Raw genomic sequence first — 20370 nt, forward strand, 5'->3', positions numbered from 1 at the left:
AAAGACATTCCACAAATGAACTTTTAAGAAGGCACACCTGTTAATTGAAATGCATTCCAGATGACTACCTCATGAAGCTGGTTGAGAGAATGCCACGAGTGTGCAAAGCTGTCATCAAGGCAAAGGGTGACTACTTTGAAGAATCTCAAATATAAAATATATTTTGATTCGTTTAACACTTTTTTGGTTACTACATGATTCCATATGTGTTATTTCATAGTTTTGATGTCTTCACTATTATTCTACGATGTAGAAAATAGCAAAAATAAAGAAAAACCCTGGAATGAGTAGGTGTGTCCAAACTTTTGACTGGTACTGTATATACATATTGAAGGCTCACCCCACATGTTCTGACATGGCCAATTAAGGACAGGAGCAATTACTGAGGTATTGAGTTACTTGTCTGCTTCATGTGGAAAATAATAAACAGTGAAGTCTGCCTTGCCAACACATCTGACTATGGCCTGATGTCTAAAAAAGTATGTAAATTAAATGCACAAATATTGTTTAATTAAAACCTGGTATTGGGGTGGGACACTGTTGGAGCGTGGTGGGTGAGGGTGGGTTCGATTTGGGAGGGGATCAGTGTGTGTTTTGCTCTCTACCTGTTTGTCTGTATAATCTTTAAAAAATGACTACTAAAAAAAACATGTACAAGCACTGTTCTCTCAGTGGACATTGCTGTACGAATTGTTTTATTTGTTCTTAATAAATTAGGGGCTCTATTTAATCTATCGCTGAAGCGTTACAGATTCCGCAGTAGAAATGTAAAGGTAATTTTGAGCCGACAGATGCGGCATTTGCCATGAATGCAGTCTCAGCTAAAGCCGGAACATTGCTTTTAATTTTCTATCACGCTGTAAAGCTGAAATTTGCGACGTGGATTGAATAGAGCCCTAGGGCTTTAGTCAACAGTAAATGTTGCCTATTTTGTAATGTAGTGTTTGTTAACTACAAAGTCATCTTTAATCATCCTCTTCTTCCTCCTCCTCTTCGTCTTCACCCAGGCCCTCTGTCTCTTCTTGGGCAGCCCTCTGCTCCTCCAGGGTTGCTTTCAGGGCCTGCTCTTCTTCCAGACTGGGGTCCAAGGACTCTGTGATCTCTGGCCCACTGGGGTATTCTCTCTGGGGCATTGTTGGAACAGTTGGGATGTACCCTTCCCCTGCAAATTTCAGGCCCCAGCCAATGTAGATGTTCTCAAACTTCCTAAATTAGGAAACAACAAAAAACAGATTTATTTGATTGGGGATATTGTCTGTATCCCACAGTTATAATAATATATAATACATTACCCCTACAAAGTTCTCAAAATAAATAAATGACACTCAATCTTACTTTCCACTGGCATAAGTATAAGCCCCTGGCCAGAGGTTTGAGCGTAGCACTGCAATAGCAAACTGAGAGATGAGGGTGGAGGACATCTTGGAGCTCCAGGGAGGGGTGTTGGTAGTCTCTGAAACGCAAACACATCATGCAGTTGAAATGAGTTTAACACATAGGGAGGAATGTTCATAATAGACATGCCACCAGCGTGGAGTGAAAATGTAGGCCAACCAATAGACTGAGAACAGACCAATGATTATTTATGAATGGACAAAGCCGACACCATTCATTCCTATGTGAAGACTCAATAGCGCATTGAAGCCAAATGAAGTTGGTTAAGATGGCGTCTCATGGAGACATAAAATGCGCAGTTTGAGCTGAAAAAGGCTATAAGGATACGCCTGACGCTCAAACTGATATTTAATGTCAGAATTTATCAATATTAGGTTAGGATCTGGGTTAAGGGTTTGGTTAAGGTTTCGTCTAGTCGGTCAAAGCCGCGGGAAGTAGGGGTCCTGAGGGTGCTGCAGCAACCCCTGATAAATCGTAATGACAAAAATATATACCATAAAAAAAAAAAAATCTAACTAGGCCTTCATTACTCCGGCCGTTGTGTTTTTTCAACTAAATCAGTGAACTAGGCCTTTATTATTCCTGGTGACAGCACTCTATGAGCAGGTCATTATTTTCCCTCAATCCCCCCTCCCTCGCCCGTTGGCGGATATTTCTCGACAGCACCCCCAAACCATGTAGTCGGTGTAAGCGTCAGCTGTGTCCTTATCGCAGAGTTTCTCAACCCAAAGACAAAACATTGACTTCTGGGAACGCTTGCGAAGCAGGCTTAGCAGACCAAGGTTTGGCGTTTGAGAGGTCAATGAGAGAAGTGAAAAATTCTTCCTTAGTTGTGAATTTTCTCGAAATCTAAAGGCACAACCTAGATTTGAGCCAATGTCATATGTATTTGAACATGTTATTACTCCAACCTTGTGAAAGTGACACGCTGACACCTTTTTATTGTCATCAAAAATGAGTGCCTTTGATTTGACGGCTTGCACATTCTGTGTGAGATGACCACTAGACCCAATGACGTTTTTCTAGCTAGCCTACGTCGCCATGACATCGCCTACAAGTTTGATCAGGGATTTCTATTGGAGAAGCAGTTTAAGCCTACCTTCATACTGTACTGTCTTTGCTTATGGTCTCTTCTATTTGGAGCTACTCCAGGAAGTGACGTTGCAGGCTAGCTCAGTGCTGCCCCCTCTCATTGAGTACCTCAAGTTGAAGGCCGACCGGGGTACTGCAGGCTGCCATTAACTAAATTATCGTTATAACTTCTTCTCTGTGCGATTTTAAAATAATCGGTTCAAGGACATACATCTGGTGTATTAGAAGCAATTATTGGTACCATGATTGTCTTCAAATTTTGTATTTATTTACACGAAGATTGACATATTTCCATTCACTATAATGTGGATCCTGTTTTGTGCAAACAATGCCTTCAGTACCGCGGTCGGACTTTAACTTCCGTGAGGGGGCAGTTGTTCTCCGCTGGAATAGACTGACCTGCATCCTCAGAGAGTGGAGTGAGGAGGGGAGGCCCCACCTCTGGATCAGGCTCATCAGGCTCCTCCTCCTTCTCCTCTTCATCTGCTTCCTCCTCAAAGTCATCCTCAGGCTTGTCAGCCAGGTTCACCCACACACAGCGACCCTAGGAGAGGCCATGTGATCATTTTCAGGGCACAAAAAATGGGTTACAAATGGCTTATCAGAATCACATTAGAAAAGGAATTTGTTTGAGTGTTACCTGTTGAAGGATGTGCTGGACATGATGCACCCAGGTGGATAGAGATTCTGCCATTTCAGGAACAGGAATTCCCTCAAAGTCAGAATTCTCTTCAAAGCTGTCTCGGGCTCCCTCCTCTTCCTCCTCACCTTCCTCCTCTGCAAACTGATAGAACCCGAGGGGACTGACCTGTGTGCCGGCAGAGATGCGAGCAATTTGGGCTCGCAAATAGTTGGCCTCATTGCCAGGAAAAGGAGGATAGCTGATGATGGGGGCATCCAGTCTCCCTGTGAAGAATTTGCGGATGTGGCGTGCGGCTGTGATCTGGGTGGGAGTGACAGTGGGCAGCTTCACCCAGGGAAGGCCAGGCTCTCTGCACACAAAGTAAGTAAACTTGTTCACACCTGTGCGATTGTCCTCCTTTGGCACCACAGGCGGGGGCTTGAAGGTGGATCTTGGGAGCGTATCAATCTAAAATGCAAAGTCATCATAAACTTTTCATACAAGAAACGTAATATGAAAGCAACATACAGTAAGACAGTCATTTTTTTCAGTAACTCACCACTTCCACCACATCAGCTTCCTCATCATCATCCCGAGGTTCTCCATCTCTTTCCTCATCTTCCACTGTTTCCTCATTACCCTCTTCCTCCTCCTCCCCCTCTCTGTACTCGCACTCAGCAACAAGATAGTTGCCCTCTGTGCCCAGGATTTTGCCCCAGAGTCGGCAGCGCACTAGCGGTTGGGAATCCACCAGCTGCTTGAGTGCCAGGAAGACCCTCAGCATCTCCTCTCTACCCAGTCCCACTCCAGCCTGCTCCAGGAAGAAGCCAAGCTCACTCACATTGGGGAGCGGTGTTTCTACCTATTGAGATAATGAAATAATTATTGATTACACTATACAACTTGCTCATTCATTCCCCAAATCAGTCTTGGTAAAGTGAATGTGCAAGGACCTGGGTCATTTCTTCTCTTACCAGTTCCTCCTCTTGTTCTCCATCATCACCCCCTCTCCGTGAAAACAGTAACCTCTGCTGCTCAGCCAGGAGCTGTGCAGCCGTTGCCAGTGGCATGTCTCTCAAGGTGCTCTGCTTGTCCTGCAGCAATTCCTGCTTCACCTCACGGCTCATGTCTTCAATTATGTCAACCACATTTTCTGGACGCTCATCCATCACCTTGGTCAGTAATCGTGAAAGATGGTCATAGCTGAAAAGATTGGAGAACAATGTCATACTCACTTTACTAGCACGCTACCTTCACTATCCACTATGGCAATCATACAAATACTCACAGGTTGAGATTGCTTTTTGTACTATTCTTGAGCATGAAGGCCTTGAAGCAGATCGCCGTGTGCTCCCGTTGGTTGTTCAGTGCTCCCTCTGACATTTTTCTTGCGTTCCTAACAACTCAACAAAAAAACGGTCCTGTGGTGAAAACAAGATTGCTAACACCCAATACGCACCAGTGTCGTGGTTAAGTTTAGGTTGTTTATCAACACTTTTCCAAAACGTTAAAACTTCTAAAATCGGGGGTATGCTAGCTATCCGAGTTCTTGTTCTTCACCAGTAAAAAAACCCGACAAGAGCAGCCCGTTGCTAGGGTAAACAATACTGTTGCTGTGCTCGTGGTACTTTGATATGCATAGAACGTCCATCAAGCGGCAGCACATCCGTCACCCCCTGGCACTGCTGACCTGCAAAACTCTCAAACGGATCCTTAGCTTACCCTCACTAAACCCTTAACCCTGACCAATTCTGAAATTAAATGTCAGTTCGCAGATCAGGTGTGTCTGCATAGCCTTTCCCTCCTAAAACAGTCTTGAAAAGTTAAATGACTTGCAGGCATTCTCAATCAAAAGCCGTAAATAAAGGTTGAATTCACCGTCCACCTTTGACAGAGAGCTGATCAGTATATGCATAGGCTATACGTTGTTTGTTTCAAATTGGCCACAATTAAAAGACATGGGAAAAATATAACAAACAAAAAGCTGTTTTCTTTTCTTCTCATGACAGAGATTTTCTATTAAGGACTTTCAAAAGAAAAATCTATTACATTTTAGTAAATATATTTCCCACTAGATTGCCCCAGTGCATCAGGCAATTTCGACAAATACGAAACTAAGGACACATAGCATAGATATTTTGGGATGAACAAGAATCAGTGTCTACTTTCAATAGGTTCATGGTGTTAAGAGCCAGTACAAATATAGAGGTGCTGTCACAATTTTGCAATTGCTCCTCCTCAGTTTATAATATTGTTCTTTACACCCTTCCTCAGATGGAGCATAATTCTGCATTTCCTGTGCCAGTCTCAGGTTCTGTGGTACTGTCTTTCGATGACCACTTTTAATTGGTTAGTGACATCTGAAGGATCCGTAGGTGTCTCCTTCATAGGCTCCCACTGTCTCTATAGTGTCCGGAGTGGGGTTTTCTTCCACTACTGACAAATCCACCTGGTAGAAACATAATTGATTTGAGTTATATTATATACCATCTATCTACAGTATATCTAATAATATTTCAGGATGGCTTTTATGAGTGTCATTTTGAGGGGATACCCATAGTGACTGTAGATTACTCTGCTCGTTATCGGTTGCAAGATACCAGTTGTGTCATTAAAGCTATACCTTTTCAAAACTTTCACATGAATACAACCAGCCACTGTACCAGTGACAAAAAATTACCTGCAAAATTATGTTAGCAGTTTCCTTTCGTCTAGCGGGGGCTGCTTCTCCTTCCTCCATGGGCTCCTCTTCCTCTTTTGTATTTGGCACAAACTGCTGGACTGGTGGCACTGGCTCTTTCAGTGGTGCTGAAAAAGGTTCTGCTTGTACCGGATGGGGTGCGAAAGTTGCAACAGGTGGGATTGTTGCAATCAACCTGGTCTCAGAGCATTTCGTATTATTCTGTACGTAAATTCGATACATTTTCGTATGATATGTTTCGTTTCATATGGTATGTATTCATTTGTGATGTCCATCACCCATTTCGTATGATATGTTACGGATTACAATTTGTATTATATGTTATGAATTTGCAAAACGTATAATATGTTACGAATTAGCAAACGTATGATATGTTACAAATTCTAGCTTTGTGGGTAACGTTAGCTAGCTAACTAACATTATCTAGGCTAGCGGTTAGGGTTACGTTTAGGAGTTAGGTTAAAGGGTTAAGGTTAGGGGAAGGGTTAGTTAACATTGTAAGTAGTTGCAAAGTAGGTAAAAAGTAGTTGAAAAGTGGCTAATTAGCTAAAATTTTAAAGTTTTCCGCGATGAGATTTCAACTCGCAACCTTTGGGTTGCTAGATATTTGCCTTTTATGCCCACCTGTCCAAAACAACCCAACCCGACTCACCCAAACCACCCACCCTACTTTCGTTTTGGTTTAAGTAACCATCTGTCTTATGTAGCCATACCAAACGTAACATATCATACTAATTTGAACACCCAAATGTACCTTTACTATGTTAAGTCGAGTCTATGAGACCATGCTGTAATTAAGAATGAAGGGCATTGGCCTCCTGAGTGGCGCAGCTGTCTAAAGCACTGCATCAGATTGCTAGAGGCGTTACGACAGACCCGGGTTCATTCCCGGGCTGTGCCACAACCGGCCGTGGCCCGGGAGTCCCATAGGTCGGCGCACAATTGGCCCAGCGTCGTCCGGGGTGGCTTTACTTGGCTCATCGCACCCTAGCGACTCCTTGTGTTGGGCCAAGTGCCTGCAGGCTGTAGAACGGTGTTTCCGCTGACACATTGGTGCGACTGGCTTCTGGGTTAAACTGGCGGGTGTTAAAATTTTCGCTTAAAATGACATATTTCCCTCATTAAAATGCAAATCATTTTATAACATTTTTGACATGTGTTGTTCTGGATTTTTTTGTTGTTATTCTGTCTCTCACTGTTCAAATAAACCTACCATTAAAATTATAGACTGATCATTTCTTTGTCAGTGGGCAAACGTACAAAATCAGCAGCGGATCAAATCCTTTTTTCCCTCACTGTACCCAAATCTAATTGCCTGTAGCTCAGGCCCTGAAGCAAGGATATGCATATTCTTGGTACCATTTGAAAGGAAACACTTTGAAGTTTCTGGAAATGTGAAAGGAATGTAGGATAATATAACACAATAGATCTAGTAAAAGATAATACAAAGAAAAAAACAACTGTTCTTTTGTATTTGTTTTGTACCATCATCTTTGAAATGCAAGAGAAAGGCCATAATGTATTATTCCAGCCCAGGTGCAATTTAGATTTTGGCCACTAGATGGCAACAGTGTATGGGCAAAGTTTTAGACTGATCCAATGAATCATTGCATTTCTGTTCAAAATGTTGTATTAAGACTGCCCAAATGTGCCTCATTTGTTTATTAATAAGTTTTCATGTTCAAAATTGTGCACTCTCCTCAAACAATAGCATGGTATTCTTTCACTGTAATAGCTACTGTAAATTGGACAGTGCAGTTAGATTAACAATAATTTAAGCTTTCTGACAGTATCAGATATGTCTACGTCCTGGGACATTTTCTTGTTACTTACAACCTCATGCTAATCGCATCAGCCTATGTTAGCTCAACCGTCCCGTGGATGGGACATCGATCCCGAACAAGTTTTAAGGAGCACAGTTTCGGAGGATGCATGACTCCACTTTTGACTCCTGAGCCTGTTGGGGAGTTGCAGCGATGAGACAAGATCGAAATTGGGGAGAAAAATGGGGGTAAAATACAAAAAATATCAAACATAAAAAAACAGTTATTGACACACATTACAGCCGCCATTGGAGTTGCCGTGCCCATTACCTGTCTCTCCACTACTACAGGCTGCAAGGGTTCTGGTTCTGGGTGCTTGCTGTTGTCCTCCAGGACTGTCATAGTGGAGGAGGGAATGTGGGCTTATTGTAACACAGCAAGGGAGTATTTAGTTATGAGAGAGAGAAATAGGGAATTGGATCAATATGTTTCGAATTGATGAACAATAGAAAGACACTGTCAATCACAGGTGCATTTCATTGGTGTTTGCTTAGAATGTTTACCACTAAAATAATGAGAGATTCAAGAGCAGATACTCTCATCCAGAGCAACTTACAATAGTGAGTGCACAAATTTTCTTAGATATTTATATTATTCCCCAGTGGGAATTGAACCCACAACCTTGGCATTGCAAGTGCCTTGCTCTACCAACTGAGCAACACAGGACCTGAGATGATGTTAGTTACCTGGTGGGGGCTAAAAGAGTGGACATGCTGTAGAATAGGCTCCCTCATCGCAGGGCAGCACTCAAACACACTAGTCAGCTGTGCTGGGGGGAGCTGCAGGAGGTTTGGTCCTCTGGCAGCACTTCACAAAGCCCTCCCACACCTTAGGATACTTCCACACCTGCACAACAAACAGGGACATATACACTGCATTCATAAAGTTTTCAGACCCCTTGACCTTTTCCACATTTTGTTACGTTACAGCCTTATTATAAAATTGATTAAATACTTTTTCCCCCTTATCAATCAAAACATAATACCCCATAATGACAAAGCAAAAACAGGTTTTTAGAAATTTTTCCAATAAAAATGACAAACAACTGAAATATTACATCTACATAAGTGTTCCCGACCCTATACTCTATAGCAAATGTTTGATTTGGGCATCTGTTCCTGCAGACTCCACTGGTGTGTATGTGGCCTGGAAGGACGCTGGCATGATACAATGCTGATCAGTACCTGTATGTGGAAGAGCAACACAAACATGAGAATGGCATTCACATCCTCCTGGTGTCAAAGATGAATGAACCACAGTCTACCACAGCAGTTTACCAGATTGGCCATGTTCTCTGGGGCGAGCAGGGGGTGAAGGAACTCAGTCGTGAGGTCGATGGCTGACTGTGCTACTGTCCTGGAGCAGGGCTTGGGGACCGAAGGAGGGCTGGCTCTTCTTTATCTTCATCATCTTCTATAAGAGCAGGCTCTGAAAGTAGAAAAACTGTAGATTAGAGATGGTACAGAACTGCAGGTTGATAACAGGATGTATGGGGTGTGGGAGTCAACTCACCAGTCTTGATCTTTATGCTCTCGGTGTAGAGCTCATGGCAGGGCCTGTTCGTGTGGGGCTGGGGTGTTGCGGGTTATTTCATTCGGGGACATCCGCAGGTCCAGGAGGAGAGTACTGATTTGACCCTGAAACTCCAGGCTGCAGGGGTGCTTGAGCACCGCCAACAGGTGCAGCTTCAGATTCTTGCGTACACTGCTCACCTTAGACTTGGCCAGTGTTAGGTGTTGGCTAGGTTGGCTACAAAAACAAGAGAAATATGAATTATTCATATTTGTATTCACTTGAATGGCACACATACACAATCATTGTCTCAATTGTCGTAAGGCTTAAAAATCCTTCTTTAACCGGTCTCCTCCCCTTCATCTACTCTGACTGAAGTGGATTTAATAAGTGACAGACATCATTAAGGGATCATAGCTTTTACCTGGATTCACCTGGTCAGTCTGTGTCATGGAAAGAGCAGGTGTTCCTAATGTTTTGTGCATGTACACTGAGTGTGACACCTGCTCTTTCAATGACATAGACTGACCAGGTGAATCCAGGTGAAAGCTATGACCTATTATGGATGTCACTTGTTAAATCCACTTTAGTATATTTTGACATTGAAAAAGCATATGATACAATGTGGCGGGAAGGTCTACTGATTAAATTGAATGGAATGGGTATTAGTGGGAGAATGTACAACTGGATTATGGATTTCTTGTTTGACCGAACCTTTCAGGTCAGGGTGGGATTGGAGATATCAAGAGAATATGAGGTGGAAAATGGAACTCCACAGGTTGGTGCAATTAGTCCTATCTTAGTCATGTTGATGATTGATGATCTCTTTCGGGATATCGGACAGAGAGGCCTTATATGCAGATGATGCCATTTGGAAAAGAGGAAGGAATATTCCTTATGTAATAGAGAAAATGCAAGGTGCTGTTGAAGCAGTAGAGGAATGGTCCTTATCATGGGGTTTCAAGTTATCTTTATCTAAATCTTGCTACATGTTGTTAGCTAACAAAAAGATTAAGGAAGATGTCAATGTTCAATTATATGGAGAACGAATGGAAAGGGTAATAGAATTTAAGTATTTGGGGCTATGGTTTGATGAAAAGCTTACACGGAGAGGTCATCTTACATGTAAGAAAGTATTAAATCTTATGAGGACAATAGCTGGGGATGATTGGGGCGCAGATAGGCAATCTTTACTTAATATTTATTGTACTTTGATGAGATAGTTCATATATTATGGGTGCTTTGTATATGGTTCTGCAGATTTTACATCGCTGTTGCGCCTTGATAGGATGCAAGCGAGGGCACTCAGGATGCACAATGGTGCATTTAAAACTACAAAATATGTTCAGACTCAGTTTTGTGTAGTTTAAGATCTGGAAAGTGAGAGCGTGACGATTTATGGTTCGAAATAATGATGTTGTTGTTGGGGTTAGAAAGAAATTATATTGAAATTCAGTTCTGTTGGATTCCAGATCATACAGGTGTTTATGGAAATTATATAGTAGATATAATAGCAAAAAAAAGCAGTGTAAAATATTATTGTGGATATACAGGTGCAGCTGGGTAGAGGGGAAATTAAAACATTGATTCAGAAAAATGGGTTAGATTGCTGGCAGAGACAATGGGATGAAAGTAGAAAGGGCAGACATTTTCATAGTACAAGGAAATCTGTATGGGAGATAATGTCATATAATGGGAACAGAAGGGAGGAAGTTATGTTGTATAGGACAAGATTAGGGCATACAGGTTTGAATTCCTCTTTGAAATTGATAGGGAAACATGATACTGGATTGTGTAATGGCTGTATGGTAGAGGAAATGGTTGAACATGAAATGTATGATGTAGAAAGGAAGAGGTTGTTGGACAGGGTCAGAGAGGTTGGACGGGAATGGAGTGATGGGAGTAATGAGGTTTGTACTGAATTATTTTATTAGAAATGTTGGGTTAGTTAATAAAATATGGAGGCATAGATAGGTTGTGACCAGTCTCACACTCCAGTACAGTAGGTGGCGATGTATGCAGCTGTCAGTTGGTTGCGATTCACCAATTAAAAACTTAAAGAAGAAGAAACAGACGGCGCAAAGATGTTTACAGCTTCGCAGTGGAGGGAGGGCTTCGGTAGGGACAAAATCGTCCATTTTGTTTCAGTTGAGTTGGTCGCTGCATGAATCTCTAACAAGGACATTATAGGGGTGAGGAAAGAGGTTAGTAATGTAAATAAAAATGTCTTAGCTACACTATACTATCTATGGGCTTCCGAGTGGCGCAGCGGTCTCAGTGCTAGAGGCGTCACTACAGACCCTGGTTCGATTCCAGGCTATATCACAACCGGTCGTGATAGGGCGGCGCGCAATTGGCCGTCATTGTAAATACAAATTTGTTCTTAACTGACTTGCCTAATTTAAATAAAGGTAAAATAAAAACATGTTTGTATACAGCTAGTTGTGTTGGTGTGTGGTGACGTCAGACTGGCTCTCCAGTAGAAATCTACCTAGCTAGCTAGCTAGCTAACTTTAAGGAAACTGTTGGCCTTTGACCCGTGCGTTGTTTCGCAGCGTATTGTATGTTTTTGCTACGCGAGCGATGTCCATGCATGGTCTTGTAATGCAACGAAATAGCGAGCTAGCTAGCTCAGATGGGGCAATAAGATGTGTAACTAGCTACAGTAACTAGCTAGTTAGCTAACGTTACCACTACCAGGCGGTTGAGTACATTTCTAAACTAAATTCCTTGCCTGTGCATTAATTTCTTATAGATTGGAATTTCTGATCACTGAAAAAGTTGCATGAAAAATGAGTGGAATCAATGTGAAGAAGCTCAAAGTCAACGAGCTGAAGGAGGCGCTTCAGCTGCGAGGCCTGGATACTCGTGGCCTGAAGGCGGATCTTGTCTCAAGGTTGCAGTCAGCACTTGAGGCGGAGGCTGCAGGTGAGGGGGACGGGCCACCGATTGCCGATGTTGGGGAGGAGGGGGATCAGCAACACGATACTGGCGGAGACGCTGGAGATGGTGATGACGGTACAAATATTAGTTGTTCAAAGTGTATGTAGACAGTTGTAAGATTGCACCAACACAGCCACGTATACTGTTGTTCACAGATTGTTTGCAGATGAAACTGCTGTACTACTCCAAATATGTAAAACAAGTAGCTTGTGATACTGACACTGTTTTCTTTATTAGTTAAAGATGATGGGGAAGAAGAAAAATATATTGAGGACGATGAAGTACAGTTTGTCTCGCAGGCTGATTCGGCGAATGGTGATAATGAACAGAGTGAAGAAGACAGCCGGGATGGGGCGCGGATGTGTGGTCAAGTCCCTACAGTGGGATACGGGATGGTCGATTTCACAGAAGATGTGATGGAGCCACAGATTCCGCAGGCGTATGAGTCGGACAAAAGACAAGAGCCGCAGGTGCTAGAACTGGAGATGGAGGAACCAGAACCTGTGCAACAAGAACCAGAACCTGTGCAACCCGAGCCAGTGCAACCAGAACCAGAGCCAGTGCAACCAGAACCTGTGCAACCAGAACCAGAGCCAGTGCAACCAGAACCTGTGCAACAAGAACCAGAGCCAGTGCAACCAGAACCTGTGCAACAAGAACCACTGGAGTCGGCATCAATTGAGCCTGTGGAGATGCCTGAAATTAAGCCAGGTGAGTAATAACTTGTTCATGCTTGGTATGTTCTCTCAATTCACACTGTTGCTCAAGCAGTAATTATTGACAACATTGACCTCATTGGTGCAGAGGACTTTGTGATGAAAGCAGAGTTGAAAAAGGAGCAGGACCAGTTGAAGGAAGAGAAGGAGCCACAGCAGCCAAGGGCTCATCATCCAGAGCCAGCCAATGAATGGGAGGCTGAGCAGGCGACCCAGACCAAAACGGAGGATAACCGATACAACCGTAAGAGGCCATGCGATGAAGGCCGCGGTTATGGATACTATGAACATCGGGAGGAAAAAAGGTACACTTGTGTGTGTTTAAAATGTTTCTAAGTGGAACAAGTTTGAAATAGTGATGGGGGTTTAAAATAATTTCACTATTCAAATAGTATCATGAATTTTTGTTGGATATCCGGATATTTGAAATGCATGTTTTTTTTTTAACTCAAGTTTTTTAACCTGTGCGAGGGGAACGGCCGGCGCTCTATTGCTGCATCTGCGGAGGTGTAGCAGCCACGATGTTATTTATCATCCCATATAACAGTGCCTGTCTTGACTGGAGTAGCCTAGAGAAGCTAGCTACACTGTATAGCTAGTTGAGGCCACATTTAGTGATTTCTCCCCAAACCCATTCGGATAAAACAGTCTACCTGTTGGTTGCTCGTTGTAGCATACTCCTTCTAATTTCGCTAACTTTTAATTCAGTCATTTTATTCTGTTTTGCATTGCAATAGTGAACTCTCACTACACATTGAGCCGCTTTGATTGGCCAACATAAACAACAAGCTACCAATATTTTTTAAAATGTTTTATTTGTTTTTATTTTACCTTTTATTTAACTAGGCAAGTCAGTTAAGAACAAATTCTTATTTTCAATGATGGCCTAGGAACTGCCTTGTTCAGGGGCAGAATGACAGATTTGTACCTTGTCAGCTCGGGGATTTGATCTTGCAACCTTTCGGTTACTAGTCCAACGCGCTAACCACTAGGCTACCTGCCACCCCAAAACATTTGAAATGTCATGGTATATCCTTGTATGACATGTATCACATTAATATTATAATTTAATTTAGAAAAAGCATTTCCAGTGTTAAAACAAGCCCATAAAATGTTTTGGCACAACAAATTATACTCACACAATATTCCAATACTAACGCCCGCTCGGATATTCCAATAACCGTGCACATCGGGTAGTTTGAAAACTACTTCACTAAAGTGTCTTGAAAACATTCTATAGAACTACACCTCTTGCTTATGCTCCACACTCTCGTCACATAGGGGACGTTCTCCCCAGCCTCCAGCAGAGGAAGAGGAAGAAGACTTTGATGACACTCTTGTGGCCATTGATACTTGTGAGTGAAAGTACTATGTTTCGGGATGGTAGTAGGATTTGTTTGAATGGTTTAAATGGTTTATTATTGACTTTTGATGAGGTTTTTTGCTTTTCACAGATAATTGCGATCTGCACTTCAAGGTATCACGTGACCGGTATAGTGGATACCCGCTGACCATTGAAGGTTTTGCATACCTGTGGTCAGGTGCACGAGCTTCCTATGGTGTCAACAAAGGGCGTGTCTGCTTTGAAATGAAGGTAGAGTATTTCCTTTTTAAATTAAGTTGCATTTCACTTCGGTGCTTTGCAGATGGAATATATATTATATATGTATGTATGTATGTATGTATGTATGTATGTATGTATGTGTGTGTATATATATATTATATATATATATATGTATATGTATATGTGTTTTTGTTGCCCAGATAAACGAGGAGATCTCTGTGAAGCACCTTCCCAGCAGTGAGCCTGATCCTCATGTTGTGCGCATTGGCTGGTCTCTGGACACCTGCAACACACAGCTCGGTCAGTTTAAAAAAAATGCTTCTGTACTTGAGCTGGAACATTCAGGATTATGTCCTTGTTATTATCAATATTTTATGTGATTTGAAACAACACACAAACTCCTATTTGTACTGCCATTACAGGTGAAGAACCGTTCTCTTATGGCTATGGAGGAACTGGCAAGAAATCTTCCAAGTGTAAATTCGAGGATTACGGGGAAAAGTTTGGTGAAAACGATGTCCTTGGGTGCTACATTGTAAGTATTTGTGATGTTGCAGAAGATTCACTTAGATTCATCTGACTAATAGAAGCTGAGTACTCAATAAGCCTAAACGTTTTCCTCTCCATGTCATGTTCAGGACTTCGATAGCGGTGAGGAAGTGGAGATGGCCTTCTCGAAGAACGGCAAGTGGCTGGATGTGGCCTTCCGTGTGTCACGGGAGGAGTTGGCCGAGCGGCCACTCTTTCCCCACGTTCTTGTGAAGAACTGTGCCATTGAATTCAACTTTGGCCAGAAAGAGGAGCCCTTCTTCCCCCTGCCTGAGGGATACACCTTCATTCAGGACGTCCCTCTGGAGAACAGGATGCGGGGGACTGTTGGGCCTGCCATCAAGGCTGACTGTGAGGTGAGTGCCAGCCATGTTGGATCATCAAGTGGATCATGATTTTTTTGTATTCATTAGACTAGATTGCTTCTGTCATCAGTAGCTGTGAGATGCCATGACCAATTGCATGTTTGACCCTCTTGTTTTACCTCAGCTATTGATGATGGTTGGCCTGCCTGCGTCTGGGAAAACCACCTGGGCCTTGAAGCACGCGGAGGAGCACCCTGCAAAGAACTACAACATCCTGGGCACCAACGCCATAATGGAGAAGATGAAGGTCAGTTGTTATCTTTGTTTGAACACAGAATCCTTTAGTCTTGGTCTTTTAGTGTCAAGTTCCCCTCTAGCGTAATGAAAACCTCCACCCTCAGGTGATGGGGCTGCGGCGTCAGAAGAACTATTCTGGTCGGTGGGATGTCCTGATCCAGCAGGCCACACAGTGTCTGAACAGGCTGATCCAGATCGCTGCCCGCAAGAAGCGTAACTACATCCTGGATCAGGTACTGTCTGATTTCTCACCCCATACTCATCCCATACTATGCTCACCCTCCCTCCTTCCCAACCCTGTTCACTGTTGTTCACTGATGCACATGTCCATTAATGCACTCTGTGATGCGGTCTCTCTAGTGTAGAGGCCTTGATCGACATCTGAACTCCTGGAAGTTATCACCCTGAACATGCTGCTGAAATCATTCTTTCTGTTTTGCTTAAATGAAAGCAGTATTGCAATTGTATGTTTTTACTCAATATTTTGGGGGGATATCCTCTCTATGTCCTGTTTAAAGAGCTATAAGCTGTACAAATAGTCCATGTCTGTAATAAGATGTTGAAAAACAAGTAAACACTGCCGGGTGGTGAGTAAGAAATACACCTTCTGTTGTTCGTTAACTGTAAGATTAGCTCAAGTTTAAACTCACATCACCTTTGATGTATGATAGCTGATTTATACATACAGACAGCATATGGAACTTGTTTAATGTTGTATGTTAAATAAATAAAACCTTAAGGTAAGTGAACTAACATGTTTGAATTTTCAGGGCGTTTGCTCAAGTTACTCAAGGTAGGTAAGGTCCTGGACATTCTAATGGGTGCCACAGAGTAAGTGAGTATTGACAGGTAGGTATTGTCTGTTGTTATTGTCATGAGACAGTTGGGCTATTGACAAACAGGTAAGTTCTGGTAAGTAAATGGGGACCCTGTTATTGTAGCTGAAATATTACGCAATTTTAAACGATTCATTATTTGTTGATTTTTTTAAAGAGGTCATTATCAGAGCAGTGGCATAGCAAATACCTGCCACAGAGAATAGTTCCAAAAACAGTTCATTGATTGTCCTTAAGGGTTTACCTGGAGACAATTCAATTGATTTTACAGATTTAGTTTTTCTACTGTTAATTATATGGAAGTGAATGTGAGCTGTGTGGCAGAAGGGATTAATGGGCACATGAATCTATTTGCTCAACCTTGTAAGGGTGCGTTGTAAACATGGCAAAAATAGATTAAAAGATGCAGCATATTTTTGTAACAGAATAAATAAAAAAAACGCAACTGTTATTTTGTAATGTAGAAACTGGCCTTAAGTAGCTAACTTTTCATTGAAAATGTGGACCAGTTGAGAACTTGCAAGAATTTACCCAATAGATGGCTAACATGGGTCCCCAAAGTTCTTTCTACCAGGAAATGTATCCCAGACACAAAAGTAAGTTGTTGGGTTGTGAGATAGAACAGTATGGGGGGGAAACTCACTTTCATCGTTGCAGGAATCCAATTTCCCTCCTATGGAACGCAAAGCCATAACAAAAGCAGACAAGTGAACAATAATAAACAGCTTCTACTTCTTTCTTGTCAACTTTGCTAGACAAATGTATATGGATCAGCCCAGAGACGAAAAATGCGTCCTTTTGAAGGTTTTCAACGCAAGGCTATTGTAATTTGTCCCACGGACGAGGATTTAAAAGAGCGAACGTTAAAGCGAACTGATGAGGAAGGGAAGGATGTTCCCGATCATGCTGTATTTGAAATGAAAGGTAGGAATTCCATGGATAACAAAAATTAAAAAACACACAAAGACAATGCATTTCCTATGTTTTTTGTTTTATCGAAACTTGGAAGATCCCACCCGTCCCCCGCCCCCCTTCAAAGAGCTATTCCCACTATTTCCCCCTTTATCATCTATCATTCTCTTATTTTCAACCATTTCTTTCATCTTTCTCATTCATCTATTTTGCACTGCAAACTCAGGGTGCAGGGTGACATCCATTTCAAGTGTTGGTTTGGATACTGACCCTTGAAGGATGAGATTTTAATAGATTATTAATTGAAAATGTAAAAAAAAAACTACATTGGCAGTGCAATTTCCAGTATCAGGGGAGTGGAAAAAACAAAAAGACATTTATTACTTAAGGACTAACTGAGGACATACGCCCACAGGCTATGCTTCCGTAAGCTATGCTTCTGGTTTACAACTGAAAACTCTACGTATTCATCACTCTCCTTAGTTTTGTTATTTTTCTATGGTCTCCTGAGTGGCTCTGCGGTCTAAGGCACTACAGACCCTGGTTCGATTCCAGGCTGTATCATTACCGGCCATGATTGGGAGTCCCATAGGGCGGCGCACAATTGGCCCAGTGTCGTCCAGGTTAGGGTTTGGCCGGGGTAGGCTGTCATTTTAAATAAGAATTTGTTCTTAACTCACTTGCCTAGTTAAATACAATTCCTCCCTAAACTGGAGCAAATTCTCCCCTGTCCCTTGAGGTAATGTTTTGCTACAATTCTGGTATAACTCTCCCCCACTTCCCTCTTTTCCCTTCCTACCCCTTCCTAGTATTGTCTATCAGATAGTAATAATGATTTTCTTTCTTTCGACGGCGCCGCTATACTCGTCCTGACAACGCCTACCCCTCTGCTTCCTGTAGCCAACTTTGTGCTCCCAGAAGCTGGTGAGTTTCTTGACAACGTGACCTTCATCGAGCTGCAACGAGAACAGGCGGACACACTGGTAAAGCAATACAATGAGGAGGGCCGCAAGGCCGGCCCACCCCCAGACAAACGCTTCGACAACCGCCAAGGAGGATTCCGTGGTCGCGGTGCACCTTACCAGCGCTATGACAACCGTGGTGGCTCCCAAGGAGGAAGGGGAGGCTATCAGAGTCAAGGTGGCAACTTCAGAGGAGGTGAGGTGGAAGGTTTCTGCGGAATTTTTTTTTTTTTTTTTAAATGTACGTGTTAGTGAGCCTTCTTAACTGCTTTTGCTTTACACTTTACAGGGTATAACCATGGAGGCTACCAGCAGAACCGCTGGGGGAGCAACCGTGATGGTGCTGCAGGAGGACAACATGGCTACAACCGCAACCAACAATCTGGAGTGAGCTACAATCAGCACCACCAAGGACAATATAACAAGGGAGCCACTGGGAGTTACAGCCAAGGACAGGTAAACTGTGTTAAATGGCATCTCCCTACATGTGGTTCTCCCTCTGGAATTTGTTCCTCTGTCAACTCTTCACCAGACCTTCAAACTTTCTGACATCGTATGTTTTCATTTGTAGCCACAGACATACAACCAGGGATACAATCAGGGCAACTACAACCAGGGTTACAACTACGGCAGCTACAGCCAGTACCCAGGTTACAGCCAGAGCTACAGCCAAACTCCTGCCGCCTCCGCTGCTCCTGTTGCCACTGGACAGACCTACAACCAGCAGCAACAGACCTACAACCAGCAGTATCAACAGGTGAGTCGGGCCAACCTAGTTTCTTAGGTTGTCCCATATATCATGTTCACCTGTCTAAAACTGTAACGGTAATGTCTTGTTCTCTCTGATCCAGTATGCACAGCAGTGGCAGCAGTATTACCAGAACCAGAGCCAATGGAATCAGTACTACAGCCAATATGGAAACTACAGCCAGGGTTCTCAGGGCCCCCAGGGAACACAGTAGGCCGAAAGTAGTGTGCTGATGAGACGGATCTCATTCCCTCAGCAGCATTCCATTGCTTATCCTGCCTGCAGGCTAGACCTCTACCTTTTCATTGTCATACATCTTAATGATTAGCCTTCGCTTTCTGTAAGGGTTCAGTTTTTCTTCCCTGCCTTTTTAGATCCAGGATTTTTGTTCTTGCCACGACGTTAGCATTATTTTTGCAGTAGGTCCAGCAACAATTTAGTAACACAGCTTATTTTTCTTGCCTGTTCTAGACGTTGGCTATTTGAAATGAGCAACCGAGGTGTAGTTTAACATGCAGATGTAGGACAGTTCAGTGTTGCGCAGTGAATGTTTATTAGAGCTCATAAAAGGTAGCTGGGATTTGCATGTGTACATTTCAATGTGTTTTTAAGAGATGGAATATTTTTGGACAACATTGTTTTTGTTTTCATATTTTGCCATTGACACGACATTTTTTAGTTTTAGATCAAAGAACCATACGTTTTAAAGAATTTGGTGTTGAGTCTGGACTTATTATTCTCGTTTTGATTTAACCATTAATATTTTGCCTGTATTTATTGAAATTGAAGACAGGCATTTTGATGACTTTTTTTCCTATAACTTGTATAAAAAGACAGTGATTGTAAAAACCCACATTTACCAGCATTTCTCACACCATTTAAAATATTCTGTAACATGTCATTTTTGAATCTTGTGATCAATAACTAGTTTGTGTGGTTGTAAAACGGTATACCATGTATGTAAAACAGTATCTGCATATGGTTCTGTGTTCAAACAAAATGTATTTTTTTTGTATTTGAGAATATAATCTGAAGATTTTTACTTCAAAATGTAATTTTATTTGGTTGTCTCTAGTTTTTTTTTTTTCTGTCTTGTTTCCTTGAGTACAGCTCACAAAAGTCCAGATTTTAATTATGGATCATTACAAGAACCACACAGCTATAACATTGGACACCTAAAAGTTAGTGTTTTTAAAGGCACATTGTAAAGAAGTAATTAGGTGGCTTGGGGTTAAACACCTCCCTGGGTTTAACTTCCTGTAATTCTCACAGAAACCTATTTTTTCCCCTACACTTTCATTGGCTGCCACTACTCTTGCTCATCTAAAAATGTAATTTGTCTCATCTCAAAACAATTTTGAATACATTGATATAATATTCCCCCCACCCCCAT

At 42.3% G+C, this 20370-nt stretch overlaps 2 protein-coding genes and 1 long non-coding RNA gene across 6 annotated transcripts; 1 reads left to right on the forward strand and 2 right to left on the reverse strand.

The window, feature by feature from the left end:
• Positions 1–666: 666 nt before the first annotated feature.
• Positions 667–4720, reverse strand: LOC115154749 (radial spoke head protein 6 homolog A). Its single transcript, XM_029701290.1, has 7 exons — positions 4398–4720; positions 4084–4312; positions 3669–3971; positions 3128–3577; positions 2887–3031; positions 1336–1453; positions 667–1206 (listed from the first exon to the last, which is right to left on the reverse strand). The coding sequence occupies exons 1-7, from the start codon at positions 4490–4492 to the stop codon at positions 966–968; spliced, it is 1581 nt and encodes a 526-aa protein (XP_029557150.1). The 5' UTR covers positions 4493–4720; the 3' UTR covers positions 667–965.
• Positions 4721–7777: 3057 nt separating this feature from the next.
• On the reverse strand, positions 7778–9377 carry LOC115154753 (uncharacterized). Its single transcript, XR_003867940.1, has 4 exons — positions 9146–9377; positions 8911–9061; positions 8712–8817; positions 7778–8479 (listed from the first exon to the last, which is right to left on the reverse strand). It is a non-coding gene; the product is annotated as an uncharacterized LOC115154753 (long non-coding RNA).
• A 1836-nt stretch (positions 9378–11213) lies between these two features.
• LOC115154751 (heterogeneous nuclear ribonucleoprotein U-like protein 1) lies at positions 11214–20037 on the forward strand. 4 transcript variants are annotated; one of them, XM_029701291.1, is made up of 16 exons: positions 11214–11349; positions 11901–12187; positions 12326–12799; positions 12893–13109; positions 14086–14159; positions 14259–14398; positions 14569–14668; positions 14791–14903; positions 15007–15273; positions 15407–15529; positions 15624–15752; positions 17111–17279; positions 18168–18425; positions 18519–18685; positions 18801–18986; positions 19081–20037. In XM_029701291.1, exons 2-16 carry the CDS (start codon positions 11938–11940, stop codon positions 19189–19191), a joined length of 2778 nt encoding a protein of 925 aa, XP_029557151.1. In that variant the 5' UTR covers positions 11214–11349; positions 11901–11937; the 3' UTR covers positions 19192–20037. The 4 variants fall into 4 exon arrangements, with proteins under 4 accessions (XP_029557151.1, XP_029557153.1, XP_029557154.1 ...); XM_029701293.1 differs by having other exon boundaries at positions 11901–12163; XM_029701294.1 differs by having other exon boundaries at positions 11901–12073.
• Positions 20038–20370: the final 333 nt, after the last annotated feature.

This window comes from Salmo trutta, chromosome 19, assembly GCF_901001165.1.
Source record: "Salmo trutta chromosome 19, fSalTru1.1, whole genome shotgun sequence".
In the NCBI taxonomy this organism is placed as follows: domain Eukaryota; kingdom Metazoa; phylum Chordata; class Actinopteri; order Salmoniformes; family Salmonidae; genus Salmo; species Salmo trutta.